This window comes from Acinonyx jubatus, chromosome A1 (genome assembly GCF_027475565.1).
Source record: "Acinonyx jubatus isolate Ajub_Pintada_27869175 chromosome A1, VMU_Ajub_asm_v1.0, whole genome shotgun sequence".
NCBI lineage: Eukaryota > Metazoa > Chordata > Mammalia > Carnivora > Felidae > Acinonyx > Acinonyx jubatus.
Window position 1 is genome coordinate 120,400,224 of NC_069380.1, and position 19,896 is coordinate 120,420,119.

General features: G+C 36.0%; 1 protein-coding gene across 5 annotated transcripts in view; it reads left to right on the forward strand.

The window, feature by feature from the left end:
- TCERG1 (transcription elongation regulator 1) overlaps positions 1-19,896 on the forward strand; it is a 60,843-nt gene that overhangs the window by 22,431 nt on the left and 18,516 nt on the right. For 3 of the 5 annotated variants that reach the window (XR_003414946.2, XM_027042267.2, XM_027042286.2), the window contains 7 exons: positions 593-681; positions 8,732-8,892; positions 10,137-10,193; positions 10,344-10,410; positions 11,507-11,557; positions 12,902-13,037; positions 13,893-13,982. Coding sequence is in view for 4 of the 5 variants with exons in the window: in XM_027042267.2 (XP_026898068.2) it covers positions 593-681; positions 8,732-8,892; positions 10,137-10,193; positions 10,344-10,410; positions 11,507-11,557; positions 12,902-13,037; positions 13,893-13,982 (651 nt within the window). In the remaining variant the exon portion in view is untranslated. The remainder of the gene's footprint in view (positions 1-592; positions 682-8,731; positions 8,893-10,136; positions 10,194-10,343; positions 10,411-11,506; positions 11,558-12,901; positions 13,038-13,892; positions 13,983-19,896) is intronic. The other 2 variants (XM_015083168.3, XM_027042300.2) reach the window with 1 other exon arrangement.

Below are 19,896 nucleotides of genomic sequence, written 5' to 3' on the forward strand. Positions count from 1 at the left end.
ATTACTTCTTATAATAAACCACGGCCCCTAGAAAGAAAGGGCCTTGGACCAGAGCATGGACCCAGTCTCTAGCCTCCTGATTATTTATAGACTGGTACATGGTAAAATTATAAGTACAGTTTTACATTTGGGGAATGTTATATTTTATCTGTCTTCTGGCATGGAATGATCTCTATACAGTACTGAAAGAGCTCTGCTTTTTCAAAGCTTCCTATATTCGGTCAGGGACCAGAGGTAGTCATGTTTATTAGTAAGGAAGTTAGCAGAAGAAAGACATAACCTTAAATGAAGAGGTCTTCTCTAATTTTCTATACTATGTTCTCCATTTCTGCTCCTAAGCAGATGGTCAGTGAGTTTGTAAGATAGAACCATCTGCTGTTGCTGGCATCTGCTGTTGTAGAATGCGTTCTGTCTAGGGAGCAAGGAGTTAGAACTTTCTTAGAAATTCTTACTCAGAGTCTGTACTCCATGTGCTACTAACCAATCTTATGTTGGTTGCACTTTGAGGTGTTTGCAGTGTTACTTGTATTGTGTAGTAATTCAGTATAGTTTTGTGATACTAAATAAATGGGAGTAACATCATTTCCTGTAGGAGCCCAAAGAAGAGGAGATGACCGAAGAAGAAAAGGCTGCCCAGAAGGCAAAGCCAGTAGCTACTACCCCTATTCCTGGTACTCCGTGGTATGTACTTGGCTTACTTTAGTAAGTTACTTTATTTAATTATTTTTTCTTTCTTTCTTTTTTTTTATTAATTAAAAAAAAATTTTTTTTTAACGTTTATTTATTATTGAGAGAGAGAGAGAGACAGACAGACAGACAGACAGACAGCATGAGCAGGGGAGCGGCAGAGAGAGGGGGAGACACAGAATCCAAAGCAGGCTCCAGGCTCCGAGCTGTCAGCACAGAGTCTGACGCGGGCTCAGACTCACAAACTGTGAGATCATGACCTGAGCAGAAGTCGGTCGCTTAACCAACTAAGTCACCCAGGCACCCCATTTAATTATTTTTTTCTTAATTACCATATTTGATTGTTACATACTTTATCATCTAGAAAGAAAAGATGCTTTAAAACACAAACATGTCAAGTAGATGTTTTTATCTAATGAATATTTTGGTGTTCAAACCTAAAACTCATTTGCTACATTGTCTTCCTCCTTTCATGGTACTGTTCATTAATGTTTATCATACATAGTTACAGACTTGAGCCACTGTGAGATTCTGAATCTACTTTTTATTGTTTAAAATACTTGTAAATTGATTTTGTGTGTATACCCACATACATGATTACATTTATAGAACTGTATAAAGTTGACTTCTAATTGAAGAGTTGAATGGTAGACTTTTTCTTTCCTTCTTTTGTTTGGTTTGCCCTTCTTCTACCTGCATCAATGCTCTCTCTCCTGTTCCTGCTCCAGCCTATGTAATCCATATACAGTCCACATGTTGTAGTGAATTGTTTCTTAAGTCTTGTAATCTATAGGTTCCCCTCCATTGTATCTTCATTGCTTTTTCTTTCTCATTTTTGTCATTTAAAAGATAAATATATTTGTTATATGGAGACTCACAGTCTGGATTTTATTGTTGCATCCCGATGGTACTCTTTGAGTCTTCTGTTCCTGATTTTCCTGCAAACTATCAAGTAGATACAGAAGAAACGATCAGATTCAGATTTGATCTTTTTGGCAAGAATAGTTCATAAGGGGATGTTTGGCAGTGTCTGGGGATGTTTTTTGGTTGTCATGACTTGGGAGGTGTTAATAGTGTATAGCATCTAGTCGTTAGAGGGCAGGGATGTGATACTCCTAAATGTCCTACCATGTGCAGGACAGCTCCCTACAAGAGTTAATTATTTGGCCCCAAATGTCAATGGTGCTGAAGTTTTCAGAATAATGAGTTGGTTTGAGTATTGTAAATTCATACATTTAAATATATATATATTTTTAAAGGTTATTTTGAGAGAGAGGCGTGTGCTTGGGAGGGACAGAGAGAGGGAGAGAGAGAGAGAATCAGAAACAGGCTCTGCATTGTCAGTGCAGAGCCTGATGTGGGGCTTGATCTCATGAGCTGTGAGATCATGACCCAAGCTGAAACCAAGAGTCAGATACTTAACTGACTGAGCCACCCAGGCGCCTCTCAATATATTTTATATGCTTCTATCCATTACAGTTAATATCCTTATTGAAGTTCAGTTGTTTCATCTTTGGCTGGGTGAAACCTCTTAAGGTTGACTCCAGGGTTTTTTGTTACAACCCTGTTTTTGATACCTTCCTTACTTTGTGTTTGGCAAATATGTTCCTGGCTTTCCTCATGTATTTCCTGTCTCAGACCTAGATTCGGCCATTTTGCTGTGGAGCCTGGTTTCCTTTTGTGGGAAGTGGCATTTATAGGATCTAGGGATAGGTGTTATTACTGAATAAGTCATTATTAAGTCTCTTTGGGAGACACAGACTGAACATGCACACATTTAAAGATACATCATTAGTTCATATCATTACTTGCAGTTCAGGTTTAGTACAAGATTTTTACTGAATCTCATCATCTGTTTTAATTCAGTATCCCCTTTTCTGCTGAAGATCCTGTTTCTGAGTAATAGTGACATAATTTACTTCTTTTCTTTTTGTTGTTTTGTTTGTTTTGAATATTTATGTATTTTGAAAGAGAAAGAGAGGGAGCTTGTGGGCCTCAGTGAGCGGGGAAGGGGCAGGGAAAGGAGGAGAGAAAGAATCCCAAGCAGGCTCCGTGCTGTCCAGCCAGAGCCCAGCATGGGGCTTGATCTCAGGATCCCTAAGATCATGACCTGAGCTGAAATCAAGAGTCAGATGCTTAACTGACTCAGCCACCCAGGTGCCCCTCATTTGCTTTGCTCACACAACAGGTCACACAATAACAGTACTGACACTGTCATTAACAGTGCGATAGTGAAGATCGTTCAGGCTTTTTTTTCTCCCCGTTATTTTTATGTTCAGGATATGTCCCTCCAGGGATGTGTAGTCAAATTACTGTGTTTTAAAGGCATTTGGAATAATTGTTTTCTGTATATTTCACTTTACCAATGTGATACACACCCTCATTTTTAAAAATAATTATGCAAAATATCTGCCATGGATCCATAATCAAAGTTATGGAAAGAGTCTGTTCAACGAATATATTCCTAGGTTGTGGTTTCTGAGTTTGAGTATTGTACATGAAAAGCTAACCAACTTCAAACCGCACCAGGCTGAAGCTTTGTGGGCCTCATCAGTTTTCAAGTTTGGGTTTCTCTCCAGATGAGTGAAATTGTCTTTTGGAGTTTGTTTCATTATTGCTTCTTTTTACCTGTTTTTTTCCTTTTCTGGAATATGTTATCTGCATGTCAGGTCTCTTGTATTTATTATTCTCTAAACCTCTTTTTCTCTGTTTTATATCTATAGTTTTTGTGTCCTGCTTTGAGTAATTTTCTCGTCAGTCTCATATATTAGAAAAGAATATGTGAATCTGTAAAAACATACAATATGAACGAATTACAGGAAGTAAAAAATTACAGAATTCCACCTTCACCAAGCCTTCTCATTAATAAAAATTTGATTTCATACAATTTCTGGACCCTTTGCTATGTTGTTTGTATACATGTGTATAGAGTTTTATGTGTGGTGTGCATGCATATTATAGTGTCTTAAAAACAATATATTTTCCATGTTTTTTTTACTAAATATGTCCCAGAAATTTTGCTGTTTTTGTACAAATATATTTGTGATAGCATAATTTTCCATAAATGTATAATTTTTTTTATAAATGGGTGATTAGTTTGTCTTCCCTCCCCCACCCCTCCAGCATTACAAATATTGACATTCAGGATATCCTTACACATATCTCTTTGTGAACACTTGCAAGTATTTCTGTTGGGATTGATTTCTAGAAGTGAAGTTGCTGAATCAAGTGATACTCCTCTTTAATAGTTTCGTAGATACTGCTAAGTTGACCTCAGAAAGGCTTTTTGGGGGGACAGGCTGGACTGTGCCAGTTAATATTCCCTGCAATAGCCTACCAGTGTTCTCTCCCTCACACCAGTGTAGGGATAGTCTATTTAATCTTTGGTAACCTTTTAAGAAAAGGAGTCCTATTGGATGTTTCCAGAATACATGGTGTAATTGAGTTTATTTCATGTTCATTGGCTGTCGATAGCTTCTTCACAGTTTTCCTCCTCTTTTTTGTGGATTTGTCTTTTTCTTAATGATAGGAGAGAGCTTCTTATGTATGCTCTTAACGCCTTTGACTTTTACATACATTACAGCTTCTCCCTATTTGTTCATTTTTGTTTTGCTGTCTTCTCATGCATAAATTTTATATTTTGATGAAATTAAATTTATTGATCTTCTGTTTACAGCTTCTAGGTCTTTCTTAGGAAGTCCACCTCCCCATATGCAGCTATGTGTTCCTAGTGCTTTTATAGTCTATCTGAATACATGAAGGATACCTGCTTGTCCAGATGATTTTCCAAGTTTTGTCAGTGAAAGAATGTATTGTCAGTAGAACTTTAATTCCTTAATTAATTATTTTCTATTTCTTATAAAATGGGTAAGTGCTAACTTTAAGCAAAACAAATTACTCACGGGGTGCCTGGCTGGCTCAGTTGGTCTGTGATCTTAGGTTGTAAGTTCAAGCCCCAGGCTGGGTCTAGAGAACACTTAAAAATTTAAAAATCTTAAAAAAAGAAAAAACAAATTACTCAGCTGAGCAGAGTATGCCACTTCATTTGGATAATCAAATTTATCTATCTCTTGGTATCTTCAGATGTTGGTCTTCGAAGAACTGTTTTTTAGAGTTAAGCTAAATGTAAAACATGAAGTTTCATATTTCCCTTACTTATGTTGGGATTTTTTTTCCCTGGTATTTCACAGCATTAGTTTATTTCTTTTAAAGTAAGAGAGGTCAAATTTAGTATTTTGTATTCCTTAGGATCAGTAAATTTTAGTTTCTGGTTCTAAGAGAATTTTTAATGTTTCAACAAAAGTTTTTAAAGGTCATGGACTAACTGTAATTTTTTCCATTGCTTACTAAGATTGCATCATACAGATTTAACTTGCAGTTATTTTTACAGTGTCCCACAAAGTGCAGAGTGAGGGCTGCCTGTATTTGCCATACTTTATCTGTGTTGTAGTGCATGTTGCGTTTTAACTTAGGAAAATTTATCTTTTAATTTTTACTCTCTTCTGCATATACTGAGAGTGGCACAGGTCTACTAATTAATTAGCTTGCTGTTGTGTTTCTGTAAGTTTTTTGTTGTTGCTGTTTCCAGAGCTTTTTTTACGGTGGGATTTTATTATGAAAAAGTTGAAACAGAGAGAAACATTGAATGTTTCTAGAACAGCGAGCACCAAATATTGACCACCTAACTTTTACAGCTAACATTTTATCGTATCTGCTTCATCCCTCAATGCATCTCCAACCATTCTTATTTTTTTCATGGGTTAAAAGTTGCAGATAGTAGTATACTTCACCCTTAAACATTTTATCTTTCATATTGTTAGCACAGGGCAGTTTTTTGACACAATTCTTTGTCCATTATTTCCCCTGTTAATTCTGAAACGTCCCTGCACATTTACCGCTAGTACTGTTGGAGCTATATTGGAGCTATATTGGCACACTTGGGTATTTTGAAACCAACATCAATTAGTAAAATAGAATCTCTGTCTTAAAGTAGTTACTACTGTTTATATCAGTTAAATAGTGTTTTAGAAACTGGCATAGAAAATTTAGGATAGGTTTTTTTCCCCAGTGAAGTTAAACATCTAACAAGATGGCTTAAGTATCTCAGGATTATTCTTTAAAAAAAATTATTTTTTAAAGATTTTATTTTTAAATAATCTCTACACCCATCACAGGACCTGAACTCACAACCCTGAGAATCAGGAGTCACAAACTCCCCCTACAGAGCCAGCCAGGTGCCCCTTTCAGGGTTAGTCTAATGGAACATAATAACACTTATCTTCCCCTATGCTTTTAAAATTAATTGTAGGGGCGCCTGGGTGGCTCAGTCGGTTGAACGGCCGACTTCGGCTCAGGTCATGATCTCACGGTCTGTGAGTTCAAGCCCCGCGTCGGGCTCTGTGCTGACAGCTCAGAGCCTGAAGCCTGTTTCAGATTCTGTGTCTCCCTCTCTCTGACCCTCCCCCGTTCATGCTCTGTCTCTGTCTCAAAAATAAATAAACGTTAAAAAAATAAAAAATAAAAAAATAAATAAAATTAATTGTAAGGAGAGATCAGAAGTGGAAGCATTTTGTATTCCCTAGGATCAGTGAGCCTTGCTTTTTTTGTTGGATTCCATGACAAAACGTATCTAGTCCATTTCCACAAAAGATTTTGGTTTGGTAGTACATTACACATTTTGTCAGTTTTATAAAAAAGATTTTATTTTTAAGTAATCTCTTTACACAACATGGGACTCAAACTTAAACCCCAAAATCAAAAGTTACATTTCTCATTTTTATGTGTGTTAAGTACAATCGTCGAAGTACGATGAGCTGAAATAGTTCAAGTTCATTCCCACAATCAAAATAAACATTTCTAGTAATCCCGAAAGTTTCCTTGTATCCCTTTGTAGTCCATCCCTCCCTCTAATCCCATCCTTAAGTGTCCCTCTGCTTTCTGTTATTTTAGATTACTTTGTATTTTATAGAATATCGTGTCGAGAATCCTGTAGCATATACTTTTTTTGTCTAGCTATTTCTTAAAAATATAACTATATTGAGATAAATCACATCCCTCATTTAAAGTGCACAACTCATTGATTTTAAATATATTCACAGAATTGTGCATCCATCACCATATTCAATTTAGAACATTTTCATTATTCCCCCCCCCCCCCCAAAGAAATCCCCATGCTCATTAGTAGTCAGCTGGAGATGAAGTCTCTTATTTTTTATTCATCTGGGAATATCTTTTCTTGCCCTTGTTCCCAAAGGATGTTTATGTTGTATAGGGAATTCTGGGTTGGCAGTGTTTTTTCCCTCCACCCCAGCACTTTAAGGATGTTGTTTTACTGTATTCTTGTCTCTAGGATATCTGGTAAGAAATCCACGGTCATTGGACTTGTTCCCCTGTTTGTAGTGTGCCATAGTTTTTCTTAGCTACTAGCAACTAGCAAGGATTTTTCTTTATTTTTGATTTTCACCAGGTTGATTATGTTGTTTCTAAGTATGGTTTTCATGAAGTTTATCCTGCTTGGGGTTCGCTGAGCTTCTTTAATATTTGTATCTTTTACCAAATTTGGACTTTTTGGGGGGAGGGGCATTGTGTCTTCAAAATTTTTTTCTGCCCCAATATCCTTTCCTCCTGGGATCCCAGTGACGTTTACGTAAGGCATTTTGACATAGTCACTTTAGTTCCTGAATCTCTGTTGATTCTATTTACTGCCTTTGTTCTTCTGGTGGGATAATTACTGATCTACTTTCTAGTTCACTGATCATTTCCTCATCTCTGTGCTAGAGAAATTGAATTTCAATTGTGTATTTTTCTTTTTTTCGTTTTTGTTTTATTTTAATTCCAGTATAGTTAGCCTGCAGTGTTCTATTAGTTTCAGGTGTACAAAGTAGTGGCTTCAGCATTCGTATACCACACCAGTGCTCATCACAGGTGCACTCCTTTATCTCTATCTCCTGTTTCACCTTTCTCCCCACCCACCGTGTCCCTGGTAACCAGCAGTTTGTTCTCTGTGGTATAAGACTAAGTTTCTTGGCTTGTCTTTTTCCTTTGCTTCATTTCTGTATTTTCTATCTCTATAATTTTTGGGGTTTTTTTTTTTTTTTTTACAGTTTCTGTTTCAGTAATGAGAACCATGTTTTCATTCAGGTTTTTTCTTCATCTTATGAACTCCAGTTAAAATTGCTTCTTGAAAGTCTTTGATTATTTCAGCAATAGAGGTTTTGTCTGATAATTTCAACATCTGGATTAACTTGGCTTGGCAGCTGTTGATGAACTTTTAATTATCTGACCATAGAGACCTGGTTTCTACTGGAAGTTTTGCTGTCTTTGCCACTCTGACCATGCTACTGTGTGACTCGGGGCTCTCGGGGCAGAGATTTCAGGGAGGAAAAGTGGGAAATTTACACTCTTGCAGTTGCTGCTGTAAACATTGACTCTCTTCCAAACTTAAATATTTATTTTTTAAAAACTGTACAGAGCCCTTATGTTCTTATTTTTTCTATTTTGTCTGAATTTCTTGTTATAATAGGAACAGTGAACTGTAGTGGGCTATGGTGTCATAGTGCAGTCAGTACTTCTTATTTTTTGTATTAGATATAATGAGATATTAAAGATTTCATAGCAGGTTGCATTTGAGTATGTAAAATTCTGATTTGGTAAGAAATATATAGAAGAACTGTGTAATAGATACTGTGCTGTGGTCTGTTCTTTAGCTTTAGAACTGCTTGATAGCATTCTTGTTTGTTGCCATTGAAGTCATCTTTTGTGGTAGGTAAAAATGCAGCACTCTCAGATTGAGTGAGCCAGACCAAGTTAGTAATTATATGAATTACTTTGCTTTTCCTGGTTTTATCCACTAGTGTGTTGAGCTGCTGTTCTTAACCTTTGCCAATCAGCTCTCTCCTTTAAAAGTCATGTTTGGCTAACTCCTGCTGTCTGGAGGTGTCCCCACCACCACCACCACCTCTCCTTTAGCAGGATGACAGTAAGAGACCTATCTGTCAAATAATGTTCCATAACCTGAGAAACTGATATTTGAATCAATTCGTAGGTGCGTTGTTTGGACTGGTGATGAGCGGGTCTTCTTTTATAATCCTACCACCCGTCTCTCTATGTGGGACCGACCTGATGATCTGATTGGAAGGGCGGATGTTGACAAAATTATTCAGGAGCCACCTCATAAAAAAGGAATGGAAGAAGTAAAGAAACTAAGTAAGTTTTCAGTTAGGAATTTGTCCTCTAATTTTAACATTCTTTTAATATTTTTATAGAAAATATGAGGCCATTTAGGAAAGCTTGCTGTTTTCAAGGAATATAACAAATTTGAGAAATGGGAAATAGTCCACGATGCTAGTTTGAATTCAATAACAGAGTTATTTAAAAAAAATAGAGAATTTGGACAGTTTTTTTGTAAGATATTTATATGTGTGTTTTTTTAATTGCCTCATCGTGATTTTTAGCCAAGATAATGTTGGCTTTGCTAAGGTTTGCTATTTGCTTATTAATAATACTAAAACATTTCTCAGTGTTCTTTTAGCACCTTTTGTAACTAGTAATATTTTTTGAAATAAAATTGTACAGAGTATTTTTAAAATACTGGTTATTAAACTTTTGTAAAGTACAAGATTTGGTAAACTATGAAAGCTTAGTCTTTTGTTTATTTGTTTACTTATTTGGAGAGAGAGCAAGCGAACAGGGTCAGGGTAGAGGTAGAGGGAGAGAAAATCTTAAGCAGGTCGACGTGGTGCTCCATATTGGCCAAGAGATCAGGACTGAGCTGAGATCAAGAGTCAGACGCTTAACTGACTTAAACCACCCAGGCACCCCAAAGTTTAGTCTTTTAAAGTAATTGAAACTTAGGGAAGGCAAGCCTTATTTCTGACAATATAAAGACAAACCTTTTTAAGAGATTATCTTTTAAGGTACCTCATGTTCAGGCAGCATTTCAATGTATATAATGAACACCAATATTTATACATAATTGTGATTGCATATTTTTTATTGGTAATTTGCCTTCATTTTGATAGGATTGTTTTTATAGAGCCCCCCTTCATCAAATATAGAAGCATAAATGAATCACTAATACTTCCAATGAAATAAATTCTCATCCATGTCATTTATAATAATTGAGAAGTCTTCATGGATTGTGTATATTTGGTGCTACATTTTTTGCTTAGGAGTCACTTTCAAATCAGTGAAACTTTCCCTGTCTGTTGCTAGAGACACTAGGCATTAGTTTTTCCCATGTGTCATGAATAAACATTTCAAAGTGAATTAGAAATTTAATATAAAGGGAAGATTAATTTAAGAAGTATAGAATTGTGTTTTGTTTAATGTTTTATAGAGGAGAGAATATTATGGGATGGATACGTTATGGAAACGGTGACTTTTTAAAAGAAAAGATTGTGTAATATGTGCATGTAACTTCATAATAATAACTGATACGTTTTTGCCAGGGCACCCGACCCCGACAATGCTGTCCATCCAAAAATGGCAATTCTCTATGAGTGCAAGTGAGTGAACTATAAATTGTACCTACTTTTTCATACTATTAAAGCAAGTGTTCTGGTAGTGGGTAGCAGAAGGATGAGTACTTAAGTATTTCAATTGTTGCTTGCTTATTTTTATATTCTGGCAAGGTTTAATTAAATTTGATCTTACAGTTAAAGAAGAACAGGAATTAATGGAAGAACTTAATGAAGATGAACCTGTTAAAGCCAAAAAACGGAAGTAAGTAATACTTATAGTTTATGCAATTCAGGCAGATTATAGCTATTAATTAAGTCACAGTCAGTTTGTGGATGTGACAACTAATATGTATGTTGTTAGGAGACCGAAGTCATGATTGCTCTCTAAGGCCTGATATTAGAAAGCTTTGCTTTAGAGTGTAGAAATGGTGTCCTTACTGTTGCTAGATTTGCAGAATATTTGATTATTTAAGTGTATATTATGAAGCCAAGTGACATTTTAGGAATTAGTTGATAAATTATTTTCAGATATTCATTAAGCTGGAATTTTATAAAAAATGAACTTCCTCCTTTAGTGTAGACCCTAACAGACACCATTTCAGAAAGTTCATAGTTATAGATACACAGACTTCCCTCTTTTTTTTATATACTTGTCACCTAGCTCTTCCTTGAGTCTGTGGTTATTAATACCTGGTATAGAGGGAACCTGTGAGCTTAGAACGAGCTTTGAGAGAAAGAGACTGCCATAAGTGGGAGCATTAGATTGGCCAGTGCTCTGTAGTTGGGTGAAATAGGAATGTTACTAATTAAGGGGGATCATAGGTGGGGGGTAGATGGTATTTGGCTGTGGCGGGAGGAGGGGGAGGAATGGGACCATTATTTAGCAGCAAAACGGAAAGTTTGAAGACATTATTAGGAACTGGATGATCCATAGTCCTTATCTGAAAAGGACAGATTGAATGCAGCCAAATTATGGCAAGGAAATCAGTGAGACAAACCCTCGGAAGGGTGGTTCTTTTTAAAAAATCATTAGTGACAATATTAAAGACATTAAGATGTTAAAGAGAGTCACTCATAATCAACCAAAGTAACACAGCTATTTTCATTTTTGCAGTTGACTTTTTAGTTCTTGACCAAATATGTAAATACTTTTATTAGTTGTAATCAACTGACTTTGTGTGCTTTAAAAAAAAAAAATTAGAATAAGACATTTGTTTTCTTAATTATTATAAATGACTGTATTCATTCTGTTTATGTAACCATAATTTGGGATGTTCCTACAATGTTAAACTTTTAGGTTGTTTTTAATTGTTTGTTCTTATAGACAACTCTGTAAGGTTTTTAACTGCTTTTATCAGGAGAATGTCAAAGAAGTCCTTTATGTGGATTGCCCGAGCTTCTCTATTTAGGTACAAAGTTAAAAGCCTATTTTTCCTGGCTTAGTTTTTCTTTCTTTCTTTTATTGAGATAGATAGTGATAGTTTGTATTGTGACATTTTCATTTAGTATAATTCTGTAAAGGTTATTTGTTTTCATTAGTTATATTTCTTGGATGTCTTTTAATTCTTTATTTAAATAGTTCTTAAATAAATTATTATAAGAGGGTATATTGTTTGGCAAATTACTTTTACCTGTTTGTTTTGTGCATATCTTAGGTCACAGACTATCTCGCTAAGTTCCTGCAGGTCACGGACTATGTCTTCTATTTCTTTTGATTCATTCCCTAAATTGCTAATTACCTCTCACTTAACCATATTTGCGGGTTAGCCATTTAAATCTCTTGGGCTGCCTTCACTTCCCTATATAGCATGCTTTTGAAATTTGTGATGTTTTGTTTTTCCCAATTCCCTTAAGTTTGTGTAGGGAGTATGAACCAATTTTATTTTGATACTTAGCAGATCATATTTAAGGAGGAAGATCTGCTCAGACACACCCAAATATTATTGAATTACTTTCTCTTTTGGATTATTCATATGAATGGGCCTTCTTCATAGTGCAGATGTTTGAGAGGTGACTCAATTTCGTGTTTACAATCTCACTTGAGTACCATACAGCAACAGGGTTGTCCTTAGCCCTGAGGTGCATTTTTGGAGGAAAAAGAAGTAGTTTAGTCATTGATGAACAGTTCTAATTCCATCTAACTACTCCTGGGCCTATGTTGCTCTCTGGGACCTGTCCTTCAACTTAAATCTCAAGTTACCACCCAGAAAGTGAGTAAAAAAGATGTCAGGTAGGTAAGGTATATATCTCACATAACCACTCGGCCAAGTTTGCAGATATTTGCATTTTATTTTCAAAATAAATATTTGAGATTACTAAGGCTTATACCAGTTTTTATTAGATAAAAATATTTTACGGATCTATAATGTAAAACATTCTGGAAAATACTATTTTTCCTATATCATTTCAAGAACTAAAAATTATGTTTTGTGCTGCTTGTTTCTAACACATAGAGTTTTATTGCAATGTTAGTTTTTTTTTGTTTGTTTTTGAAAGTAAGGTAGTTCATTTTGTGTATCAGACAGAGAGACAGCACAATATAGCCATTGTAACATCATTAGAAGCTCATGTAACTTTATTGTAATGAAAGTTGCCTATCCCTTAGAGTTCATTTGAAACCCTCAATATAATTTTTTTTTGCCAAAAATATGCTGCTCAGTAGTGAGTCTTGAATATTCCATTGATTTAAAGATTTTAGTAAGATTCCTTGTTAATATTTTGTCAGTTGATGCCTTATATTTTATTTTTTATAGGAGAGACGATAATAAAGACATTGATTCAGAGAAAGAAGCTGCCATGGAAGCTGAAATTAAAGCTGCCCGAGAAAGGGCCATTGTCCCTCTGGAGGCCCGAATGAAGCAGTTCAAGGACATGCTGCTAGAGAGAGGGGTCAGAAAACAATCTTTGGGGGAGATATTTCTGTTTTGTATAAGTAATATAAATATGTCTTGCTAAAAGGTCAAATCTAAGGTTAGTGCTCATGTTTGGGGGGGGAGGTAAGGGAAGCCTATCAAATTACTGTACTCTCTCAAGCAGCCTTTTTCTTGGCTCATCATGTCGTGTTTGACTAAATGCCTTTTTACTGTCCTTTTAAATACAAATAACATTTAATGTTATTTGTTGGGTCAAATGTTGACCCAACATTTGTTGGGTCATTAAATTTTGGTGAGTAATATAAGATGAGTATTAACAGAGTATTAACATTACAGAGTGGTGGACGACATGGGATAGGTAAGGTGTATGTAATTTTTCTTTTAATACTTTCAGAATGGCTTTTGGTTAAAGGAGAACTGGTACTTTATGATATTATTAACAGAGCTTAATTGAGAGGGGTTTTGACGTTTTGGTTATGTTCACAGATTCATTTGAATAAGTTTAACTGTTCAGTTTAAAATTGCAACATTGTTCACAAGATTGGAGCAAGCATGGGAAATCAAAATGCAAATCTTCAAGGCTTTTTCTGATGTACTGATTTTTAAAATGTCACACAGTAGTGGTTATTTTAATGAGTAATTAGGTGTGTGTTATTTCTATATAATACAGAAATGTTCAGAGCCAATTAGTGTGGAAATTTGCCGTTGCTAGCCTCCCACTGCTTGTCATTTATTAGTGATGGAAACTTCAGTATGGTTTTTATTATGCCTCCTTTTTAAGCAGATGTCCTGTAGATTTCAAGGAAAATTATATGACCTTTATGTTTTTAGAGCCAACTTAATTATGAGGCAATACATTTTTATTTTAAAGGTGTCTGCTTTTTCAACGTGGGAGAAGGAGTTGCACAAGATAGTTTTTGATCCTCGGTACTTACTTCTCAATCCTAAAGAGAGAAAACAGGTAAAAGGAAAATAACATTATTTAAAAAATGTATATCCCTTAACAGCATAATTTAAAAACGAAAGGAATAAAATGCCATCCTTTCCCCCCCTCCACACACAGTACTCAAAACGCATAGTCTCATATCTTAGAACACATTTACCCTCTCTGGGCATTTCTGCCTCAGAAATACTTGCATATTTTTGCCTTTATTATGGACGTGGGTATTGCTTCATGAGTATCCTGTCCTTGTGCCTCATAATATGCTGATGCTGTATCAGGGAGTTTTCAAAATTCATTTTAAATGCGTTTATTAATTTACTTTTTACTGGGCAAATGTTGCAGATTTATAGTAGAAAAATAGCAATATACAGATGAGTAGAAAGGCAGAAGAAACACCTACAATCCTACCTGACTGATTGGACCATGACTGGACCCTGGTCTTGTAGCCTTCCTGTTTGTGCCAGTATATATGCATGAGTGTGTGTGGTAGGTAGACACCACTCAGAGACCCGTTTACTGTAAGCACACAAGTCTACATCTAAGCACCATCTATTAGAATGTCTTTTCATCATAAGCTTAAAGAATTGATGGACACTTCAGGGTCTCTGCTCATTTAGTGTCAACATGATTTAGACTTGCCATGTTATTGAGTGCCATTATTCCTGTGATGATTCAGCAATACATATCCTCTCACAGTGATCGCTTTGTCCTCTAAATCCTTGCACACTTCCAACTTACATAGTTTCTGAATTACCTGGACCACCCTGACACTGAGCTCTGTAGAATGGTGAGTATGTTGAACTACTTGCTAGAGGGCTATTGAGCTACTACAAGATTTCATTTGGTAGTCTATTCTTGATTTGTAATTTAATAGTTGGCGTAATTCTCTGCACTGTTTGTGCCATTATGCATGTAGGTCTCATCACAAACTTTTTATAAAGAGAGGAAATTTACACTGTGCCAGACATGTATTTTAGTCTGTGTAATAGAAAAGCATGACTTTCCAAAGATACTTGCATCTGCATTTCAAACACAGTAGGGGTGTGTGTGGGTGTGTGTGTGTGTTTTAAACTGTGTGTAATGGTCTCTATCAAAAAGTATAAATCATTCCTTGATTCCTTACTTCTCCCCTCTGTGCATTTCAAGTCTGTCAGCAAAATCTACCTCCAAAAGCTTGTAAATGCAACTTACTCACCATTTCCCCCACTAACACTGTAGTTCAGGGCACCGTTACCATTTCTCAGCATCTGTGTAGCCCCTGACTGACCTCTTTGCTTCCTTCCGTTCTTGCTTTTTGGAGTCAAGTTCTTTTTCCACATAGCAGCCAGACTAATTTTACATTTAAGAGGCAAATTAAGGCACTGTTACTGTTCCCTTGCTCAAAAAATGTACATTGCTTACCATTTCATTTAGGATAAAACTGGAATTCTTTATCATGGCTTGTAAGATTATACTTACACTCTTATCTGCATAGTTCTTGAAGGTCTTGTCTTAGATTCATTCATTCTGGCCACAGTTCCTTTGTTGTGCTTTGAACAAGCTGGGTACATTCTGATACTTGGCTCTTCCTCTGTCTGGAGTGTTCTTCCCCTAGGTGTTTGCATATGCCCCATGATTTTATTCAGGTACTTGTCCAAGTGCCTTCTGAGCCATGTGTCTCTGCTTTCTTTCCTTTATAGCACTCACAGCTCTAATTATCTAAAATTATCTACTGTTTTCTCCGGCTGCAGAATATAAATTCTGAGGGCTGGAACTTTGTTCATTGCTATATGTGTAACGCCTGCAGCAGTGCTTAACCTAAATATCCCTGAAGGGTTACTTTAAAACCTTAGTGACGTGACTCTTCATGCTGCTGAGTGTTATAGTTTCTGCGTTAAATTACAAGTGCATATTGAGAGCTAAAATTCTTTCCCAATTTTACAGGCATTTTGTAAGCTGATGGTGTTACCTCTTATTAAGAGTAATACTTAAAAAGACGAAAAATATCAAGCATTTTTCCATTTAAATAAAGACTACTTAAAGGTTCTCATCCTTTTTGAGTAAAATTCTTAAAACTGGAGTGTAAGAAATGAAAGGAGAAGCAAACATTTGGAATTAATGTGTGTAGTTTTTTAGTACTTAGTTTTATTTGCATGAGAGTGTAAAATCAGGGAGAAGCCAGTTAAATTACATATTTAAGTTAAATTTAAGTTTAATTTAAGTTACATATTAAGTATCTAGATCGTGTATTTGCACTTTGTAACTCCATTTCTGTAATTTGTATTTTGATTTAAAACAACTAACAATTTTATTGAAAATGTCTCAGTCTGCAAGTGCATCTCTTTTACTTTTCTAGCTATCTGTAGATTTACGTATATCTGTACATTTATGTATATTTTACATCATTCTAGAAGTATTTTATATAATTGTAACTATAAGTTTTAACTTAAGATTTTCTCTATTTAATCTTGTTTTTGATAAAAGATCACTTGAGTCAGAAATAGTTTTGTTTTGTTTTTTGTTTTGACAGTTTTTTTTTAATGTTTATTTTTGAGAGAGATAGAGTGGGGTAGGGGCAGAGAGAGAGGGAGACAGAGAATCTGAAGTGGGCTCTGTGCGGACAGCAGGGAGTCCACTTCGGGGCTTGAATTCACAAACTGTGAGATCATAACCTGAGTTGAAGTTGGATGCCTAACCAACGAAGCTACTGAGGTGCCCCTGTTTTGACAAAGTTTTAAACTGAATAACATTTTTAAACAGAAGCAGACCATTTCCATGCAGGATATTAGACTCTGAGGTAGAGACTAGTTATGCTAACACTTAAAATTGGGGGCACCTGGGTGGCTCCATCGGTTAAACATCCGACTTTTGATCTCAGGGTTGTGAGTTCAATCCCTGTGTTGGGCTCAGTGGTGGGCATGAAGCCTCCTTAAAAAAAAAAAAAAAAGGTAGCTTATTTCAAAAATAAGCATTTTAATGTAGTATGTGTTATTGAGAGCTTTTTAAGGTCGATGTATTACAAATAGTAATACATTACCAATATAGTTACTCATTGTCAACTGGCCGTCTTGGCCACTCTTTACTGGATCAGTATCAAAGTATAAATTGAATTAAATTGAAATGAGAATGAGATGAAATAATAGAGGCGTCTTGAAAAACTCTGTTCCTCTATACATTGAATACTTGGACGTCAAATGTGTAGGGATTTTTCTGTATCAGTCAGTTCTCTGATACCAGCTGGTGTCCTACCATTGAATTGAATTCTGACACTACACGGAATTAGAATCATATCCCATAGATTAAAGGCTTAGACCCACAAGACCTTCCCTCTCTTCAAATGCTTATCACAAGTAGTACCTTCTACACACTTCAGTTTAGCTACAACTCAGGGATTCCCCTGTTCCCCTCCTCAGCTTTAATAATTTGCTATAATGGCTCACAGAACTCTGGGAAGCACTTATGTTTATGGGTTTATAATATAATAAAGGATATGGTAAGGGGTACAGTTGAATGGCAGATGATGAGACACGTGGGACGAGGTCTGGAAGTGTCCTGAGTCCCTGAACTTCTGTCCCTGTGAAGTTGGAGTGTGCCATTCTCCTGGTACATGGATATGTTCACCAAGCTCGCAGTTCTCTGAACGCTTTTGGCTATGATTTTTATGGGGACAGCTTACATAGGCATGGTTGATTAAATCATTTACCATTGGTGATTGGACTCAGTCACCAGCCATTGAAAGTTCCAGTGTTCTAATCACATGGTTGATTCCACTGGCAACTATCTGCCATCCTGTGGTTTTCTAGAGAGACTTTCCAGAAATCACCTCCTGGCACTAACTTTGATGTAGTTGAAAGGGGCTTGGTATGAATAATATAAACTTGCTCTTTTCTCCTTTATCTAATTCAGCGACAGGACAAAAGCCAGGTACAACAGTAGAGGCTCCTGTCTCTCCTATCACTTAGGAAATTAAAAGGGTTTTAGGAGCTCTTGCCAGGAGCCAGGACAGAGACACTATATATATATATATATTTTTTTTTTTTTTCTTCTTCTTCTTCTTTTCTTTTTAATTTAAATTCCACTTCACATATATTGTAATATTAGTTCCAGGTATACCCGGTGCTCATCACAAGTGCACTCCTTAATCCCTGTCACGTATTTAATCCACCTCCCCACCCACCTACCCTCTGGTAACCATCCATTTGTTCTTTGTACTTAAGAGTCTGTTTCTTGGTTTGCTTCTCTCTTTTCCCTTTGCCATTTTGTTTTCCCTTTGCCATTTGTTGTGTTTCTTAAATTCCACACATGAGTGAAATCATACGATATTTGTCTTTTTCTGATTTATTTTGCTTAGCATAATACTCTAGCTCCATCTATGTTGGAAATGGCAAATATATATATTTTTTTAAAACACAGTATCACACCCATACTTTTCACAAACTTCTGTGTTGAAGAAAAATATACATACATTAAAATCTAAACATCATAAATTTCACAAAGTGAGCATACTGTGTAATTATGTAGATTAAGAAATGGAAATGGTTATGCAGGATGGCTAAATCCTGAAGGTCTGTACCTTCAGGTACAGTGCATAGTGCCTATAGCTAGCAGTACTATATCGTATACTGAAATTTTTGCTAGGATGATAGATCTTATGTTAAGGGTTTTTAATATCACTTAAAAATAAGAATAAATTAAAAGGGCTCGAAGAACCTTTTGGAGGTGGATATGTTTACGTCATAGACTGTGGTGGTTTCCTAGATGTATATTTATCTCCAAACTCACAAGTTGTATACATTAAATATGAACAACTTTTTGTACATCAATTATACCTCAATAAAGTTGTTTAAAACCGAAAAGAAGGGGCTCCTGGGTGGCTCAGTTGGTTGAGCATCCGACTTTGGCTCAGGTCATGATCTCGCAGTACATGGTTTCAAGCCCTGCATCAGACTCTGTGCTGACAGCTCAGAGCCTGGAGCCTGCTTTGGATTCTGTGTCTCCTCCTCTCTCTGCCCCTCTCCTGCTCGCCCTCTGTCCCCCTCTGTCTCTGTCAAACATACATAAACATCAAAAAAATTTGTTTGAAAAAATAATAAAAATGAAAAGAAATGGAATATAGCACCCTAGAAGCTACATTGGCTTAGACAATGTAGCTCTTTAATATGGATGTTTTGATTACATCTATAGAAGTCTACTAGAAATTTTTTATAAAAACTTAACAACTTTTGTGGTGTTTATTGTAACATTCACAAGTTGATGTTTTAAGAAAATAACCGCTTAAAATAGGGGACCTAAAAAGCTCAAGTGTATTGGGAAGCATGACACAAATAATTAGGAGAAGCGTGGAAGCATACCAGAACTCCTAATTTTCTTTGAGAAGGTGATCTCAGCTAGCGATTCCTAACTTTGGTGTGGGATATCCCAGAGGAAGGGTTGTGAAGTTTTCTCCAGCCTCTGAAAAGAAAGTTAATATAAATTCATTGGGTTTATTTGTAGTTCACTACTTTTACAAATAAGAAAGTATATACCAAAAAGGGAGAGAGGGCTTGAGAAGAACCCTCTTTCCCACATGGGTCAGCCTGCACATGCTTTCAGGATTTATTGCAGTGCTGTATTGGGATGGTGCTGAAAATGGCCCAACGTGCCTGGCGGGAGATGGTGAGATAGTTGTAGGTATCTCTATACAGCTATTAAAGATTGGTAGACAGACGTGGCCTGACCTGGAATAAAGTTTTCAGTTTTGTAAAGAACATTTTTTGTTTGACTTTTTCTAAAGATGTACATGCACACCTTTAAAGAGACAAATATTTCTGTAAAATATGCTAGGAAAAGTAATAGAGTGCTGCCCAGTTTTATCTTTCTCAAGACATTTCTTCCAGAGCGTGTGACTTGCTTCATTTTGGACTGGTTACCCTCTACACCTGACATACAGCTGTTATTTTTGAACGTGACCAGT